We start from the raw sequence: 15,462 nt of genomic DNA on the forward strand, positions 1-15,462 counted from the left end.
TGTACTTCTCAAGCACTTTGCTTCAATATATTATATACGCCTCGTTTACCATTTATAATTTTATCCATTAATTCTTGCAGTCCTGACCGGGGGTTGAAGTGAATTAGTCCGATCATAGTATGAAAACTTCCAATCGCTGTAGCATTAAACACAACCTTTTTCTTTGCTTCAAATTCGGATTCAGTAAGATTTTCGTTAATCAAAAGTTCTCGATTTAGGGAAACACATTTCGAGAGCCCATTCAACTTCATAAACTCAATTACTGGAGAGTTATCTAATAGCCAAATGATGTCCGATTCAATATCTGTCTCTGAATTTGACAAATATCCAACGTTTTTGAAAATTCTAAATTGATTAATTAATGCAAGTCTGAAAGTATGCTTCCCTAGTCGTCGGAGAAGATCGGTTTCAATAAATACGTCCTTTCCCTCCCCATCTTCTATTCGGAGTTCCAAGTTGGTTAGTCCGTTGGATATACATGCAAGCTCTTCATTCAGGAACGTCACTGGATTAACATAGTTGACCAAAGGTTGTACATGCTGTTCATACTTTGCATCACTAGATGCATTTGAAACTCTATCAATTATAGTTGGACCATCTCTTTGAGCTATGAGTCTCTGTTCTTTTCCATGATAAGAATATGCCTGTTTTTTAGTATCTATGAAGGTGAAACGGTTTAAGAAGGATGGAGTGAATTTCCTATGAGCCACACTAAACAGTTCGTTTCCGGGTAGTATACCCGTGCTGACCTGGCGTCTCGGTAGTAGTCGTATTGCACTGTTTTGTATGACTTTGATGTGTTGTCTCATAGTAGTATTGTATCCATCTGAATGTTGTGTAGTTACTTTAGAAAAAGGGTGTTGTGTAGCATTAGATTTTTGTGAACTGAAATTTTGCAGCTCATCATATTTTGTCATCAGAAATATAAAGTATCAGATTGGATCAATTCAAGACATCTATCCCATACACTTACACACACAACTCACATCATGTCTTCCAAATCATCATCCAAAAAGAAACTGGCTTCGACACCTGATCCTGCGCCTCAAGCAACAGCAAAGAAAATAAAAATTCCCAAGTCATTCATAGTTAGGCCACACTCATCATCTGCCAAACCCAAAACCATCACCAATGTATACTTAAGCCCGGAAATTTTTGAAGCGTTGGAGTTGAAATTGAAAGATTTCGTTTATATCAGTCAAGTCAATGGCCAGCCTGGTATAATAGCCGTTGCTATACTGTCTGATGATATACCGATGAGAAATATAATCACTATATCCAAAAGCTTAAGGCACCTTGGTGGGCTACTCTTAGGGGACAGAGTCAACATATCTAAGTACAATGGCCAACCTCCGTATGCGCTGACTGTGACTGTTCATGGAGATAAGGATCCAAAATCCGTGTTGGAAGATATAGGGCTAATCTACCCTGGATTAAAAGTTGAGAATGGAGACAGTGGATTTACAATCGTTGAGATACACGGTGGTATAGATTCAAAAATGAAGCAATTGTCACTTTCGGATGAAGAAATGTCTTTGCGTACTATTTCACCCGCTTTCATCTACACATCGCAAGCTACGATAGAGAGTACTGATGAAACCGAGCCCTCAATCACGAAATATCCCCTTCTACCACGTCCTCCATCGTTTTCCCAGGTAGGTGGACTTGCAAAACAAACAGGTCTACTCAAGTCAACTATTCAACTTCCTTTGCATAATCCTACCTTGTTTTCTGATTTTGGAATATCACCACCCAGAGGCATCTTGCTTTATGGCCCACCAGGAACAGGAAAGACAATGCTCCTTCGATGCGCAGCCAATGAAACCAACGCGCATATCTTAACCATTAATGGTCCATCCATTGTGTCCAAATATTTGGGAGAAACTGAAAATGCAATTCGAGAAATATTCGAAGAGGCAGCACAATTCCAACCCTCCATCATCTTTATGGATGAAATTGACTCACTTGTTCCATCACGTAATTCAGATGATTCAGGAGAAACAGAGAGCCGTGTAGTTGCGACCTTGTTAACAATGATGGATGGAATGGATAATAGTGGCAGAATAGTTGTCGTTGGGGCCACTAATCGGCCAAATGCGATAGATATTGCGTTACGCAGACCTGGTAGATTTGATCAAGAGATTGAAATTGGTATTCCTGATGTTGAAGCAAGGCAAGATATTTTACAAAAGCAATTTGATAAAATGAACAAGAACAAATACGAATTGAGCGCGGAGGATATAGCTTTGGTGGCGACAAAGACTCATGGATACGTTGGTGCTGACTTGACTGCATTGTGTAGAGAGGCAGTGATGAAAGCTATTAATAGAGGCTTGGCTAGTGGCACACCACAGGAGAAGATCAAAGTAACTCTAGATGACTTGCTTGAAGCTTTGGGTGAAATAAGACCATCGGCTATGAGGGAGATTTTTTTAGAAATGCCGAAAGTATATTGGTCCGATATTGGTGGACAGGAGGAGCTAAAGAAGAAACTTGTTGAAGTTGTTCAATTGCCTTTGGAAGCGTCGGCTTCCTTTGCAAAATTAGGAGTCAATGCTCCAAAGGGTGTTCTATTATATGGGCCACCAGGTTGTTCCAAAACACTTACTGCAAAAGCACTTGCAACTGAATCCGGTCTCAACTTTTTAGCAATCAAGGGACCAGAGGTTTTCAACAAATATGTTGGTGAGAGTGAGCGAACGATTCGTGAAATTTTCAGAAAAGCCCGAGCTGCAGCTCCATCAATCATATTTTTGGATGAAATTGATGCTCTTGCCAGTGATCGTGATGGTGATAGTGGAGGTACAAGTGCTTCAAAAAATGTCTTGACCTCATTGTTGAATGAGATTGATGGAGTGGAAGAGTTGAAGGGAGTCGTTATCATTGGTGCCACTAATAAACCAACAGAGATAGATTCAGCTTTGCTTAGACCTGGTCGGTTAGATCGTCATATATATGTTGCTCCACCTGATTATGACGCAAGATTGCAGATCTTAACCAAATGCTGTCGCAAGTTTGATTTGGTTGAAGTGGATTTGACAAAATATGCAAAACTTACTGACGGTTGTTCGGGTGCTGAAGTCACATTATTGTGTCAAGAAGCTGGTTTAAATGCTATCATGGAAGATCGTGACGCACAGCGTGTTGAAACTAGACATTTCGAACATGCTTTACAAGGAATATCTCATGGTATTACTGATGACATGTTACAATATTACAAGGATTTTGCTAATAGAACGGGACTAAATATTGGAAATTAAATAGATATTGCATATACCGAGTAAAGGTGCATCATTGTTGTTGACACCCTTCTTGTAAATTCTTTTCTAAATCTGGTGGCAAATCTTTACCGTCGAAGTCAAGACCATCAAGACCATCTTTACCAGCTCCACCAAAACCAGGTAAGAAATCCCCAGTGTCACCTACCAATTCTGTTGGAGGTTGACCCAACTCCTGTAAACTTTCCAACATAGCATTAATTTGATCTCGTTGTGCTTTGTTTGAGTCGTTATAACTGTCACTTTCAAATACTTTCAAGATGTCATTAGTTATGTCATACTGTTTGGTATAGTTTGCGTATTGTTCTTGATCCAATTTATCCTTGTTGTCTTCTAAATATTGTGGGAATTTGTTGTTTAAATCTTTAATTGGTTCATACAATACCTCTTTAGAACTCAATTGTTCCAACATATCTATCAACAATTTACTCATATCCATATCTCCACCACCTAATCCGCTTTCATTCATTCCTGCAAGTAATTGAGTCAATATGTCTTCAGGGTTGGTACCTGAAGAATCATTTTTAATCTTAGAATCAATATCTTCGCCTGATTTACGCAACCTCTCCATAGTTTCCTTCATGACGAAATCAAAGTTGGCCGTTTGTTGTGCACCGGATTCAGCTTCTGATCTATGATTTGTTTCAAACTGTTGGACCAAAGTTTCAAATTGTTTTTGGGTTTCTGGATCTTCAATTTTCATATCCTTGATCAACTCGGCAACAGAGTTTTGAAAATCTTCATTGACTGGGTCAGTCGAGGAGGAGGCACCTTTGCCTTCCTTTTTAGTAATAGAGCCAGTTTGTGATTGATTATCAAGAGTAGATCCTGGCGGTTTGCTGAGGACATCGTCAGCAAAGTCATCCAACAAGTCATCTAAATCATCAACATCATCTCCACCAGAAGAAGCTTTGGTTTTTTCGTCTGATCTGTCTTGAGTCTTGACAGCGGAACCTTCATCAATATTTTTGGTATGATCTTTAGTCAGAGTTGTAGTAGCAGTAGCAGTAGCGGCAGCAGCAGCGGCAGCAGCAGCGGCATCAGCAGTACCAGTAGTGGCACCAGCGGAATTACTGGCATTTTGTACAGTAGTTGATGCTAAATCGCCTTGGTTTTTGATTTCCTCTGACATGGAGTAGAACAGGTATATATGTGAGGAGTGTAGGAGAGCGAGAAGGTGATTAAAGTGCTCTCTCTGTGTGTAGTAATTGATTTAATCAATGGGATATACTATTGTTATTTTTCACACCGAGAAAATGAACTGTTTAATTTAAACAATTTTTTCCCTCTTCATCATATGTGGGGGAGAAAGGAGGGGTGAGAATGTAAATAGGTAGCGTACTATAATACGAGAGATCTTTAAGTATTAATTCACAAGACTAAAGGATCAGGTAGTGTGCGTACCATATACATTTATACTCGGTTAAACTACTCTTAAAAAGTCAAGATATATATATATATATATATAAACAGAAAATGGGACATAACTCAATCACCTATACTTCTATCAAATAAAATAAATATACACTTTGCATGTTGTTCCTCTCCCTCTATAGTTTTGGCTTTGATGCATCGACCCCGCCAGCTGTTGCACTTGAATTGATCTCCAATGTACCATTTTCATTTGCCTCATTTAGGTTGTTACCGAAAAATACAACCGTGACCGTTAAATCATCACGATATCTTCTAGATACAGGATTGGGTATCGATATAATCATCGACGTTTGTTCTTTGGATCCCCCATTGGACAATGCATTACGGATTAAATGGGTTGAAACATTGTTATCTTGTAATAAGAAACTACCCCCACCGGTTGATTTTCTAATTGGCTTTTTACTTGCCTTGTCCATTGTGATGTCTTCCACTTCAGGTAGCTTGTTTTCACCAACTTTGCCAAAAAAGTTCCAAAACGACTTTTGTGGTTTCACCATCTTTTCTCTTTCCATCCATTTAACGACTAGTCCAACAATTTCTTCATTTGTCAACATCTCGTAAAGTCCATCACTTGCCATGACTAAGAAATCATTGTTATCTGGATTAATTTTCGTGGTTGTTATAACAGGTTCAGCTGTTACATATGGAGGTGAAGTTAAATGGTTGGGCAATCTTTTACCAAAAAATTGCTTGTAAATACGTTCTTGAATTGAAGCTGGGAGTTTATATCGACAATCACCAAATGCTCTAGTAGGTTCTAAACTACCCAACACCCGTCCATTACGAATAACCTTAGGTTCATCTGGATGTTCACTAATGATTCTCGCAACTTCAGTTGGGTTTGAGCCAGTTTGATCGATACTCAACTGTCTGGCGGTCCAGTGGTTATTCCTGAACGAACCCAAGATTGCCCTTGAGTCCCCAGTTACAGCAACTTTAAGCATTTTGGAGTTTGTATCGTAGAATGACAACAATGCACAAGAGCCGGATAATGCAGGCATCAACAATTCCGCAGCTTTGGCTTTGTTTCCATCGGTAAGTAATTTTTCAATATTCTTGTTGACAATCTCATGATCTAATTTCAAGAATCCATTCTTTATAGCTTGGTCAATAGTGGCACTATTTGGTACATATCTAAGATTTTCTTCTCCTTGTACAGGTTTGTAAATGGTACCCAATTCATTAATCACATAATTGATCAATTCATCTCTCAACTTTGAACTAGTAGTCCAGCCACCATGTCCATCGAAAACTCCAAAGAAAAGCCAATCAGTTGTGGTCTTTATGTTATTGTCTTGCAAAATTGGCACTTGTATAATCTCCTCAGCTCTGTCGTCTTCAATAGGAGAGTTCGAAGGCAATTGACATATATCGTACCTCATTACTCCTTTACCACGATTGACATAGTAGCTTTCCTCAAATTGACGCAATTTTGTATCAACTTGTTCATCATTCAACAAGAAGATTCCTTCCTTATGTTGTTGGTGACTGATGCTATTCTCTTGATGCATTGACGATGTTGAAGTTGAAAATAACTTTTTATCCTCCAACAATTTTGGTGGTTTTGCAAATGAGCCTACTGTGGGGTTTGTTGTTGCTTGAGAAGATTGAGGCAGCAGTGGCAAGGTATCTAAATTATAATAATTTGATTGGTTGAAAGCGATATAGGACCCAACTATTATGATGCCAGACACAAGTGCAACGTTCTTACCTTGCTTCTGGTATTGTTGTTGTTCAGTCTTGGGAAGTGATTTGAAAAATGTCTTTGATAAATTTAGTAATTTGGAGGAATTGATTGATGTTTTGGAGGTGGAAGATATAAGTCTTTTGCTTATTGTTTGTAGTTGTTTATTGGTGATATATAGGAACTTTGGCCTAGTTGATAACATATATGACATGATTGAAGTTGTTTTGTGAGGTTAATTGTGGTGTTGGAATATGTAAGTATTTTGAGCAACCCAATCGGTAAAGTGGGAGAGTTGTTGTTGATTAGACAACTATTTTGATCAGCACAAATTGGATTCAATCGGTGTTGAACGGAATCTGTAGTATTGTGGTATACGGATTGTGTTTTACCAAAAAAGTGATTATAGATTTACTATAGTTGACGACCTTGGAAAATGGAGTGGCCACTATATCTTCCCTTTGGCTTTAATTAAATAAGAGTGGATTATGACTTCCAATACAAAAATTGAACATTTCTTTTTTTTTCTTGTTATTTTGTTTTTGGTTGGGACACGCACATGCACCCCAATTGTAATCGGTAGCTCTAAGTAGATTTCACAATGAAGTAAGTTGTAATTGATCTAATAGGTTGCAATGCGTGATGGCAGGGGTGTTGAGTTCGAAAGGACCTTCTCATATGGTACATTTTAGATTCAATTGGAAATAAATATCTGATTTCTCAATAACAGTTAGGGATCTTAGAGGGGGTTAATGTTCAATTCATTACTTGAACAACTTTAAAGAGGGATTGGACAGTTACCTGTAAAGTTATCAAGAATTCATATTCACTCCCGTTATTCATGTCTGATGTCTTTCACATGTATGCTTACCCTGTATCAAGTTGTAGCAGCCACTGTTTATCACGTCAATTGGAATATACGTAGTGGGATTTGTTAACAGTATGCTTATTAAAAGTAAGGGGTGGGAGGTTTCGAAATGTGAAGAGTAGGTATACACCTTCGGTATTATTGCCCATATGCTCACAGTTAACCACAGTTCTATTGCTTAATGTCCTTGGGTTTTGGATAATACTGGAGCCATATCGCAAAAATCTGTCTTGGCAATGTGTTATAGTTCTGGGCTAGGTTACAGTTCAACTATATTTGTCAGACATACATCTTTTGGGGGTTTATTTGCGTGGATTTTAGGTCTTGAATTGTGATTTTGAGACAATTATTAGTTGTATATGATTAGGCATGCGCAATTTTGCAATTTTCAATTTGACTATACACATTGCATCATAAGAACCACAAATTTCAATCCCTGGTGTTGCAACAATACTTTTTCCAGGTTATGGTTTCACAAATTTAAAGAAGGATCATTTATTGTTGACATTACATTTTGAATACAGTATAACTCTCATAGACCATAGCTGTGGTGGTGTTGAAATTTGCAATATCAATGATTAGTTGCTAATATTTGCTAGCATTGTCATAAACTGAGGCGCTAATTTTATGTTGATGCTTGAGAAGAAATCTTACTAAACGAAAAGGTACTACTATTTTGATATTAGGGCTGAATGTTGAATGGGGCTCAACGGTGTATAAATTCGGGCTCGTTTTCCCTCAATTCTATCATCTATTTTTTATCATCATACAAACAACAATTGAACTTAATCAACATCATGAAATTTTCCTCCATCCTTGCTACTTTTGGGTTATTAGCTATGTCTCAATCAAGTTTGGTTAAGCGCGGTGGAGATGATGATGATTACCACCCACAACCAGCACCAATTACTCCTATTGTTCCCTACCACTCAAATCCTCACTATCCTGAAAAATTTACATTGGGTGTCAAGGTTGACGGTCAAATCTGGTTGACTTTCCAAGAGGCTGACGGTCAACTTGAATCTGACCATATCAAATATAATCCACCCTCTAAACCGCATTGGGGTGACCATCGTCAAACTTTCACTATCCAACCAGTTACTGAAGATGGCTCTGAACCTACTGATCATCCAGGTTGGAAGCGCGGATACGATGCTGGTGACGATGGTGACGATACTGGTGCCAGCCACTACCCAAGACCATTGACTATTCGCTATCAGTCATGGTTACCTGTATTTACTTTGAAAAATACTGTTTTGAAGGATTCGAATGGAAGAATTGGTTCAATTGTTGCTAATCACCAATTTCAATTTGATAATCCTGTCCAACCTGACTCTTTGTACACCAGTGGGTTCTCAATAGAGTATGAAAAAGGTTATCCTTTATTGGCATTGAATGGAAAGACCACCTTTTGGGATTCACAAGCTTCTTCTTCCGTTTGGAAATTGTATGACAAACCAATTACATACAAATCAAGAAGCGTTGAGCTCGTTGTGATCAGGGTGATCTACTAAGTTTTTGTTGTTGCGAGGGCAGCTAAAGGAGCTATATGAAGTGCGGTTTTTGAGCCCTCCCCCTTTTTTTGTTGTAGTTTGTTTTTGAAGCAGTGTGGAGGTTACTCCTGGCTTTTTGGATTATAGCAAGCTGTTTGCTATTGCTTTTGCTGCGGTTTGTTCTTTCGGTTGCTTTCTTTCCTTCAAATAAATTTTCAGTTCCTTTAACCAAAGAATATCTATTGCACTTCAAAATGGATAATTGTAGATGTCAATGATCAGTGATCAATGATCAGTGACCACGCTATGGACTTCTGCTCTAGTTCAATGGTTGCAAAATTCTCCTTTCCATCTCGCGCATCATCGCATCTGTTCCGATGAAGTCAAAAAAAAATTGATAGACTTTTGAAAGGAGCAAACTACAATTAACACCAAATCTAATCATGGGGAAATTGAAAAAGGGTAGAAAGAATCAAAAAGCCAGATTGAATCCAATTGGATCCAAGTCTCAACAAGATCTTAAAAAAGATGAGTCAACAAGGGCTTCGAAAATTTTACCCCTTATAAATAAGCTTAACTCCACCACACCGAATGATAAGTCGATGGCTTTAGGTGCCATCACTATTCTTTCTGAAGATGAGCGGATGAGACACTTACTTCTCAAAGAGAAAGTAATTGCTGTTGTAATGCAGACTTGTTTGAATGACTCCAACGATGAGATTATTGTTGAAGCATTTGGTCTATTGAGAAATTTGGGAATTGAAGAAGGGTACGATGTTACCAAATATTTGTGGAGACAAGGTATATGGACGAGTATAGAGAGTGCACTAAACAGGATTGATGAGTCGTTTAAGTTCTTACAGGAAAAGGGTAATGTTGAAAAGGATAAATCCAAATTACAACTACTATATGACTTTACTGAGAATATATTGAGTTTAATAGTGGTTCTTGCAAGTGGAGATGAATCAATGTATGATTCTGTGTTCAACAAAATTAACCCTATTCTTGATTTTGTTTTGAGAGTGATCGATGGTCATATAAATGGTGGTTTGAAGGTTACTAACAAATTGTTTGACGCATTGTTGGAATTTATTTACGAGTTTTCTACCGAGTCCGTTGAGTTTGTTGAGAAGTTGGAAAGATTTACTCATTGGGAGAAATTAATCCCATATGTTAATGAGTCAACTAGCAGCTTAGCCAAAGTTTATGTCGAGGGAATCAAGTTCAATAATTATGAGGTATTGGAATCAATTCATGCTAATAAACAGCAGGTATTGGGAAGCATATTGCATAATATATTCAACATTGAGACCTGTATTGACTTGCAGAAGCTCCTGGAACGCATTGAGTCTATTGCACATCCCAACAATGCAAATGAACCGATAAAGAAAGATGCAAACACTTTAGAGAAAGACTTATCATCGAGTAATGATACTAAGACCGAAACCAAAAGAGACTTATCAACCATTGAAGTTGGTTTGAGTATCATCACTTCGGTGCTTGAATACTTGTCGGTTAGTGAGGAGAACCCAGAGGAGCCTATCAATTTATCACTGGATTTGGAGAGTTTGTTGCTTGAAAAAATAGAACCAATGTTGATTGAGCTTCTCAAGTTTGAATTGAAGGGAAATATGTTGCAATTGGGAGAACAAATAACTGGGGCAATCAATAACTTCTGCTGGCTTATATTGAGTTGTGGACATCTTCCTGTTGCTTGGTATGAGAAAGCATTACAGTTGTGGGATATTATACAAAATATGGATGACGAAAAGTTGCAGTTGGAAAGTTTGGGTATCCTTTGGGCCATTGTAAAGAGCTTAGGACCAGAACTTGTTAGAAAAATACCTCATGACTTCATAACAAAACTTCAGCAAGCACAACCGACCGACGAGAATGCTGGTGCTTTTTTGAATGTTATTGGTGTATTGGGTTCTATTGCACCAATAATTAACAATACTGAAATTACCTATCTGATTTCCCAATTTTTGATCAACTCAATCAAAGCTGCTTGCAACGAACCTCAACATGCTAGAAACTTGGAAGTCATCATTGAGTCACTAAATGCAATCTATGACATATTCGGAGATAAAGAATTTGATTATGATTACCCAATATTTGTACAACACGATTACTTGACTATTTTGAAGGGTCTTGAGCCTAAAATCAAAGAAATATACAAGAAAATTGACAAGGGTAAGCAACCACAAATCAAAGTGAAGATGGAAGAGACTTGGATTAATTTGGATAGGTTTATAAAGTATAAAGCTAGCGAAAGGGCATAAAGAAGGACTAATAACAATGTAATATTTAGCCAATTGTAATTTGTGGTAAAAAACCCCGAAAGCGTTTTATTATCTTGTAGGAAGCTGGTGTCTGCAAACACCGTAATTGCGTAGCTACTGTAGTTTTTCATCGTGGAGTTTGTGTAGATGCCCCTATAAAGGCAATAATGTATAGCCTTGTACTCGTAAGATTCAGAATAGCACCGTCGCCATTTCTTGACCAAAGTGGTTGTAAAAGCTTTACACCACAATACACTGTACTGTATACACTTGAATACCTATTTCAAAAGAAGGAATCACTCAACGGAGTCGTCATTGAGGAAATCATGAGTATAAAAAGTAGTTTGATATTATTAGCTTAGACAGAAGTAAGTTTACTTTAATTGAATTCTAGTAGTTTACTCAATATCAAATGAGCCATCAAAGAGAAAGAAATTCGTTCATATACATAGTCGGTAACATCTCATAGTAGTTGTATCTAATGGGCATAAATTGAATCGTTGTCCTTAAGAAATCACGATGAAATGAGATTTCATTCTTGACTTATAATGACGGCTGACAAGTTCAATATTTACAATTCCCAGAATTAAATAAAATTACCTTAACCCCTACTTCATTATATAAATGCAATTATACACAGCAATAACCACCATCGACTCTGATATCAGAACCGTTGGTGAAACTAGATGCATCACTAGCCAAGTACAAATAAGCACCAACTAATTCATCAGTTTCAGCTTCTCTGCCCATTGGCGTAAGACCCCACCATTTAGCTCTTTGTTCAGTCGGTATTGGGGCAGATAACAATGTGTTTGTGTAACCAGGACTAACTGAGTTAACTCTAGCAAATCCTGCAAATTCAACAGCTAAACCTTTAGCCATGTGCATGACGGCAGCCTTTGCTGAGTTGTAAGCAGTTTGATAGTTTGGAACATTGTTGATGTGAGCTGACATCGAGGCAGTGATGATGAATGATCCAGAACCTTTCTTTTTAAAAATTTGTCCAGCATATTTGGCACAGTAAAAGACACCATTGACATTGACATCAAATACTTTTCTCCAGTTTTCTGGAGTAGAGTCCTCATTAAGAATGGATCCAGTGTACCACGCAATACCAGCATTAGCCACAAAAACATCAATTGTTCCAAATTGCTCTTCAATCTTGGCAACAACTTCCTTCACTTGTTCGGCACTGGTGACATCGATTTGGTAAAATTGAGATTTGATCCCATAGACAGTAGCCAATCTCTTGCTTAAACCGTTATCACTGTGAGCATGATCTAAAATGACAACGTCACCACCGGCTTGGGCATAACCTTCAGCAATTGAAGAGCCAATAGCGCCTGCACCACCGGTAATCACAGTGACTTTTCCCTTTAATGAAAACCTCTCTGTTATGTTTTTTGACAAGTTGAATGGTTTGGTTGGAACCTCTCTGTTGGTATCAGTATCTGGCTTGATTAGTGATTGATATGGTGAAACAGTCATTATTGAATATTTGATTGATTGATAGTGTTGTGAAGAAGAGAAAGTGGTAAATGAATTGGAAAGGAGAAATCAAGACATTTATATATCTTTTAGTTTCTTTGGTGGATAGGCATCACTCCTTAAATGGATCACACATAAACTTACTTCGGTGAAACTCCATATTTCACCTCCTGTCGCTTTGTGTTATGCTATAAGAAGATGAGACCTTCAAACAGTTTGTCGTTTCTTTTTCTGTTGTAGTATATCCTAGTTTTGTGTAATTCTACTGTGTATCTTCGGAAGAACTAAACAAAACAACGGAACAACACAACAGTCGCATCAATAAAGACAATAAAGTGGTATATGATGTAATACATAGAATTGAGCACACACATTAATTTTACATGCGTATAAACTTTAAGGAGCGGTAAATCAACAGGAGATAACACAAGCAGAAACTAAAAGTGACTTTAAATGTTACGATATCTAGAGTTGAAAACATAGACTATTTATAATCCTAAAATAACATATTTCATGTACTTATCAAACACTAAATGTCCTTTGGACCAATCATGTCCTCTGGTCTGACCCACTGGTCAAATTCCTCGGAGGTCAACATCTTCAACTCCAAACACGACTCTTTTAAAGTAATTCCCTTTTTGTGTGCATTCTTTGCAACTTTTGAAGCATTATCGTAACCAATTTTGGGGTTCAAAGCAGTAACCAACATCAAAGACTCATGTAAGAACTTGTCAATCTTCTCCTTGATTGCCACGATTCCTTCAACACAGTGGATTCTAAATGATCTTGAGGCATCTCCCAATATTCTTATTGAGTTTAATAAATTGTAGGCAATTACAGGTTTAAACACATTCAATTCAAATTGACCCGATGCTCCAGCAAAAGTGATTGCGGTGTTGTTTCCCATGACTTGAGCACAAACCATGGTCATTGCTTCACACTGAGTAGGATTCACTTTTCCCGGCATAATGGATGAGCCAGGTTCATTTTCAGGAAGTGCTAATTCTCCGTACCCACATCTAGGTCCCGAACCCAAGTATCTAATGTCATTGGCAATTTTGTATAACGACGTGGCTAAAGTGTTTAAAGCTCCAGAAGCTTCAACGCAAGCGTCGTGTGCTGCCAATGCCTCAAACTTGTTGGGTGCAGTTTTGAATTGGAAACTGGTGAGTTTGGAAATTTCTTCAGCAATCTTGACATCAAATCCACGAACAGTATTCAATCCGGTTCCCACAGCAGTACCACCTTGGGCCAAATATGACAATCTTGGTACAGTTTGCTTAACTCTTTCTATACCAAATTCCAATTGTTGTACATAACCTGAAAATTCCTGACCCAATGTCAATGGCACTGCATCTTGCAAATGTGTTCTTCCGATTTTAATTATATCCTTGAACTCATCAACTTTTTTTTGAAATGCGTCTTTTAAATCAACCAAATTGGGTATCAAATGTTCTTCAATGTGAATAACCGCAGCAATGTAAGCAACAGTGGGAAACGTATCATTGGAGGATTGCGACATATTACAATCATCATTTGGATGAACTGGTTTCTTGGTCCCCTTGTCACCACCCAAAATTTCATTGGCTCTATTAGAGATCACTTCGTTTGCATTCATATTAGATTGAGTACCTGAACCAGTTTGAAAAATCACCAAGGGGAAATTATCATTCAATTTACCAGCAATCACTTCATCTGCAGCTTTTTGAACTGCTTTGGATTTCTTTGGATCTAATAAGCCTAATTGTTCATTGACGATTGCTGCAGCTTTTTTTTGAATACCAAATGCCTTAATAATAGGAAATGGCATTTTGATATCACCAATCTCAAAATTGGTTAATGATCGTTGAGTTTGAGCACCCCAGTACTTATCAGCTGGGACTTCAATTTCTCCAAAAGCATCTGTTTCAATACGTTTGTTCGACATGTTGGATTGAGTCAATGGATGAAGGGGTTGGTGTAAAGAATAAAAAGGTGAGCAGTTTAAGGGCTTTTTATTAGCGGCTCCCATCTCGGAGTTTTTTCTTTAGGACAATGCCGCAAAACATGCCACGTTCCTACTGGAATTACAGTTATCCCTATTATCTCCGGTTTAGGACATAGGCAGGATCCAAATGACACAACCTGTGTAATTACGAATATGTCAGATGAGGTCTCAATTTACAGTAAGCCTCCTAGTTACAGTTAATTAGATTGAGCTCTATACAGTGCAAAGCTACAAGTATTTTGACCCTGACTCCTCTAATCTTCTTTGAGCTAGACGTCTAGGGGGTTCAACTTTTGCTCCATGCCAATGGTAATGGAACCCAATTTCGTGGGCTAAAATCTCCCCAAATCCCAACATCATACCATTAATGAATGGTAAAACCAAATTGATCGCACTCTTTCTAACAATACCAACAAAATGTGACCAGAATGAGAGATTTCTTTGCTCCAAGTAACGCCCCTCGTCATCCTCTACGGTACCGTTATCGTCGAATATCTCTTTCTCTTCAACATACATTTCCATATCGGCTATGTCAGCATTCTCCGCAGCCTCATCTGATCCCTGTCTTATGGGATATGCAGTTGCATCGTGGTTAATGCCTTCACTTAATGCATCAGCAACAATTTCTCCTATTACTACTTCTTCAATGGCATTGAAATTCTCGGGTCTGAAAATAGTTTGGGTATCATTGCCTACTTCTTCCGAATTCCGCGGTATACTCGCACTTGGTGCTTGCTGATTCCTATTGGTGTTGCCAGATGTCTGACGATGTTGCGCGAATGAACTAGACATGTTGATTATCAGTGGAGTTTAGTGGGGTGGAGAATGAGTACGAGTGATCATTTCTCTTGCTATATCGGTGCTGTTTTAATTTCGCGCGATTTATGTCGGAAACATTTGCGACAATGAGAGAGGGCCTATCAATAAAAGGCATATGCTATTAAATCT

At 38.1% G+C, this 15,462-nt stretch overlaps 9 protein-coding genes across 9 annotated transcripts; 3 read left to right on the plus strand and 6 right to left on the minus strand. All coding sequences in view use genetic code 12, as the record gives it.

Annotated features, from left to right (window-relative positions):
- Nucleotides 1-8: 8 nt before the first annotated feature.
- Nucleotides 9-917, minus strand: CORT_0D05880 (hypothetical protein; the record flags this gene model as incomplete). Its single annotated transcript, XM_003869512.1, has 1 exon — nucleotides 9-917. The coding sequence occupies one exon, from the start codon at nucleotides 915-917 to the stop codon at nucleotides 9-11; it is 909 nt and encodes a 302-aa protein (XP_003869561.1).
- Nucleotides 918-989: 72 nt separating this feature from the next.
- Nucleotides 990-3,260, plus strand: CORT_0D05890 (Afg2 protein; the record flags this gene model as incomplete). The annotated part of the gene is made up of 1 exon (XM_003869513.1): nucleotides 990-3,260. The coding sequence occupies one exon, from the start codon at nucleotides 990-992 to the stop codon at nucleotides 3,258-3,260; it is 2,271 nt and encodes a 756-aa protein (XP_003869562.1).
- Nucleotides 3,261-3,291: 31 nt separating this feature from the next.
- On the minus strand, nucleotides 3,292-4,410 carry CORT_0D05900 (Pex19 protein; the record flags this gene model as incomplete). Its single annotated transcript, XM_003869514.1, has 1 exon — nucleotides 3,292-4,410. The coding sequence occupies one exon, from the start codon at nucleotides 4,408-4,410 to the stop codon at nucleotides 3,292-3,294; it is 1,119 nt and encodes a 372-aa protein (XP_003869563.1).
- A 418-nt stretch (nucleotides 4,411-4,828) lies between these two features.
- On the minus strand, nucleotides 4,829-6,610 carry CORT_0D05910 (Ptc5 protein phosphatase; the record flags this gene model as incomplete). The annotated part of the gene is made up of 1 exon (XM_003869515.1): nucleotides 4,829-6,610. One exon carries the CDS (start codon nucleotides 6,608-6,610, stop codon nucleotides 4,829-4,831), a length of 1,782 nt encoding a protein of 593 aa, XP_003869564.1.
- Nucleotides 6,611-7,956: 1,346 nt separating this feature from the next.
- Nucleotides 7,957-8,778, plus strand: CORT_0D05920 (hypothetical protein; the record flags this gene model as incomplete). Its single annotated transcript, XM_003869516.1, has 1 exon — nucleotides 7,957-8,778. The coding sequence occupies one exon, from the start codon at nucleotides 7,957-7,959 to the stop codon at nucleotides 8,776-8,778; it is 822 nt and encodes a 273-aa protein (XP_003869565.1).
- A 422-nt stretch (nucleotides 8,779-9,200) lies between these two features.
- On the plus strand, nucleotides 9,201-11,039 carry CORT_0D05930 (Ydl063c protein; the record flags this gene model as incomplete). Its single annotated transcript, XM_003869517.1, has 1 exon — nucleotides 9,201-11,039. One exon carries the CDS (start codon nucleotides 9,201-9,203, stop codon nucleotides 11,037-11,039), a length of 1,839 nt encoding a protein of 612 aa, XP_003869566.1.
- Nucleotides 11,040-11,669: 630 nt separating this feature from the next.
- Nucleotides 11,670-12,527, minus strand: CORT_0D05940 (hypothetical protein; the record flags this gene model as incomplete). Its single annotated transcript, XM_003869518.1, has 1 exon — nucleotides 11,670-12,527. The coding sequence occupies one exon, from the start codon at nucleotides 12,525-12,527 to the stop codon at nucleotides 11,670-11,672; it is 858 nt and encodes a 285-aa protein (XP_003869567.1).
- Nucleotides 12,528-13,056: 529 nt separating this feature from the next.
- On the minus strand, nucleotides 13,057-14,538 carry CORT_0D05950 (Fum11 fumarate hydratase; the record flags this gene model as incomplete). The annotated part of the gene is made up of 1 exon (XM_003869519.1): nucleotides 13,057-14,538. The coding sequence occupies one exon, from the start codon at nucleotides 14,536-14,538 to the stop codon at nucleotides 13,057-13,059; it is 1,482 nt and encodes a 493-aa protein (XP_003869568.1).
- A 204-nt stretch (nucleotides 14,539-14,742) lies between these two features.
- CORT_0D05960 (Mim1 protein) lies at nucleotides 14,743-15,306 on the minus strand (the record flags this gene model as incomplete). The annotated part of the gene is made up of 1 exon (XM_003869520.1): nucleotides 14,743-15,306. One exon carries the CDS (start codon nucleotides 15,304-15,306, stop codon nucleotides 14,743-14,745), a length of 564 nt encoding a protein of 187 aa, XP_003869569.1.
- Between the last annotated feature and the right edge of the window lie 156 nt (nucleotides 15,307-15,462).

Source organism: Candida orthopsilosis, assembly GCF_000315875.1.
Source record: "Candida orthopsilosis Co 90-125, chromosome 4 draft sequence".
NCBI lineage: Eukaryota > Fungi > Ascomycota > Pichiomycetes > Serinales > Debaryomycetaceae > Lodderomyces > Lodderomyces orthopsilosis.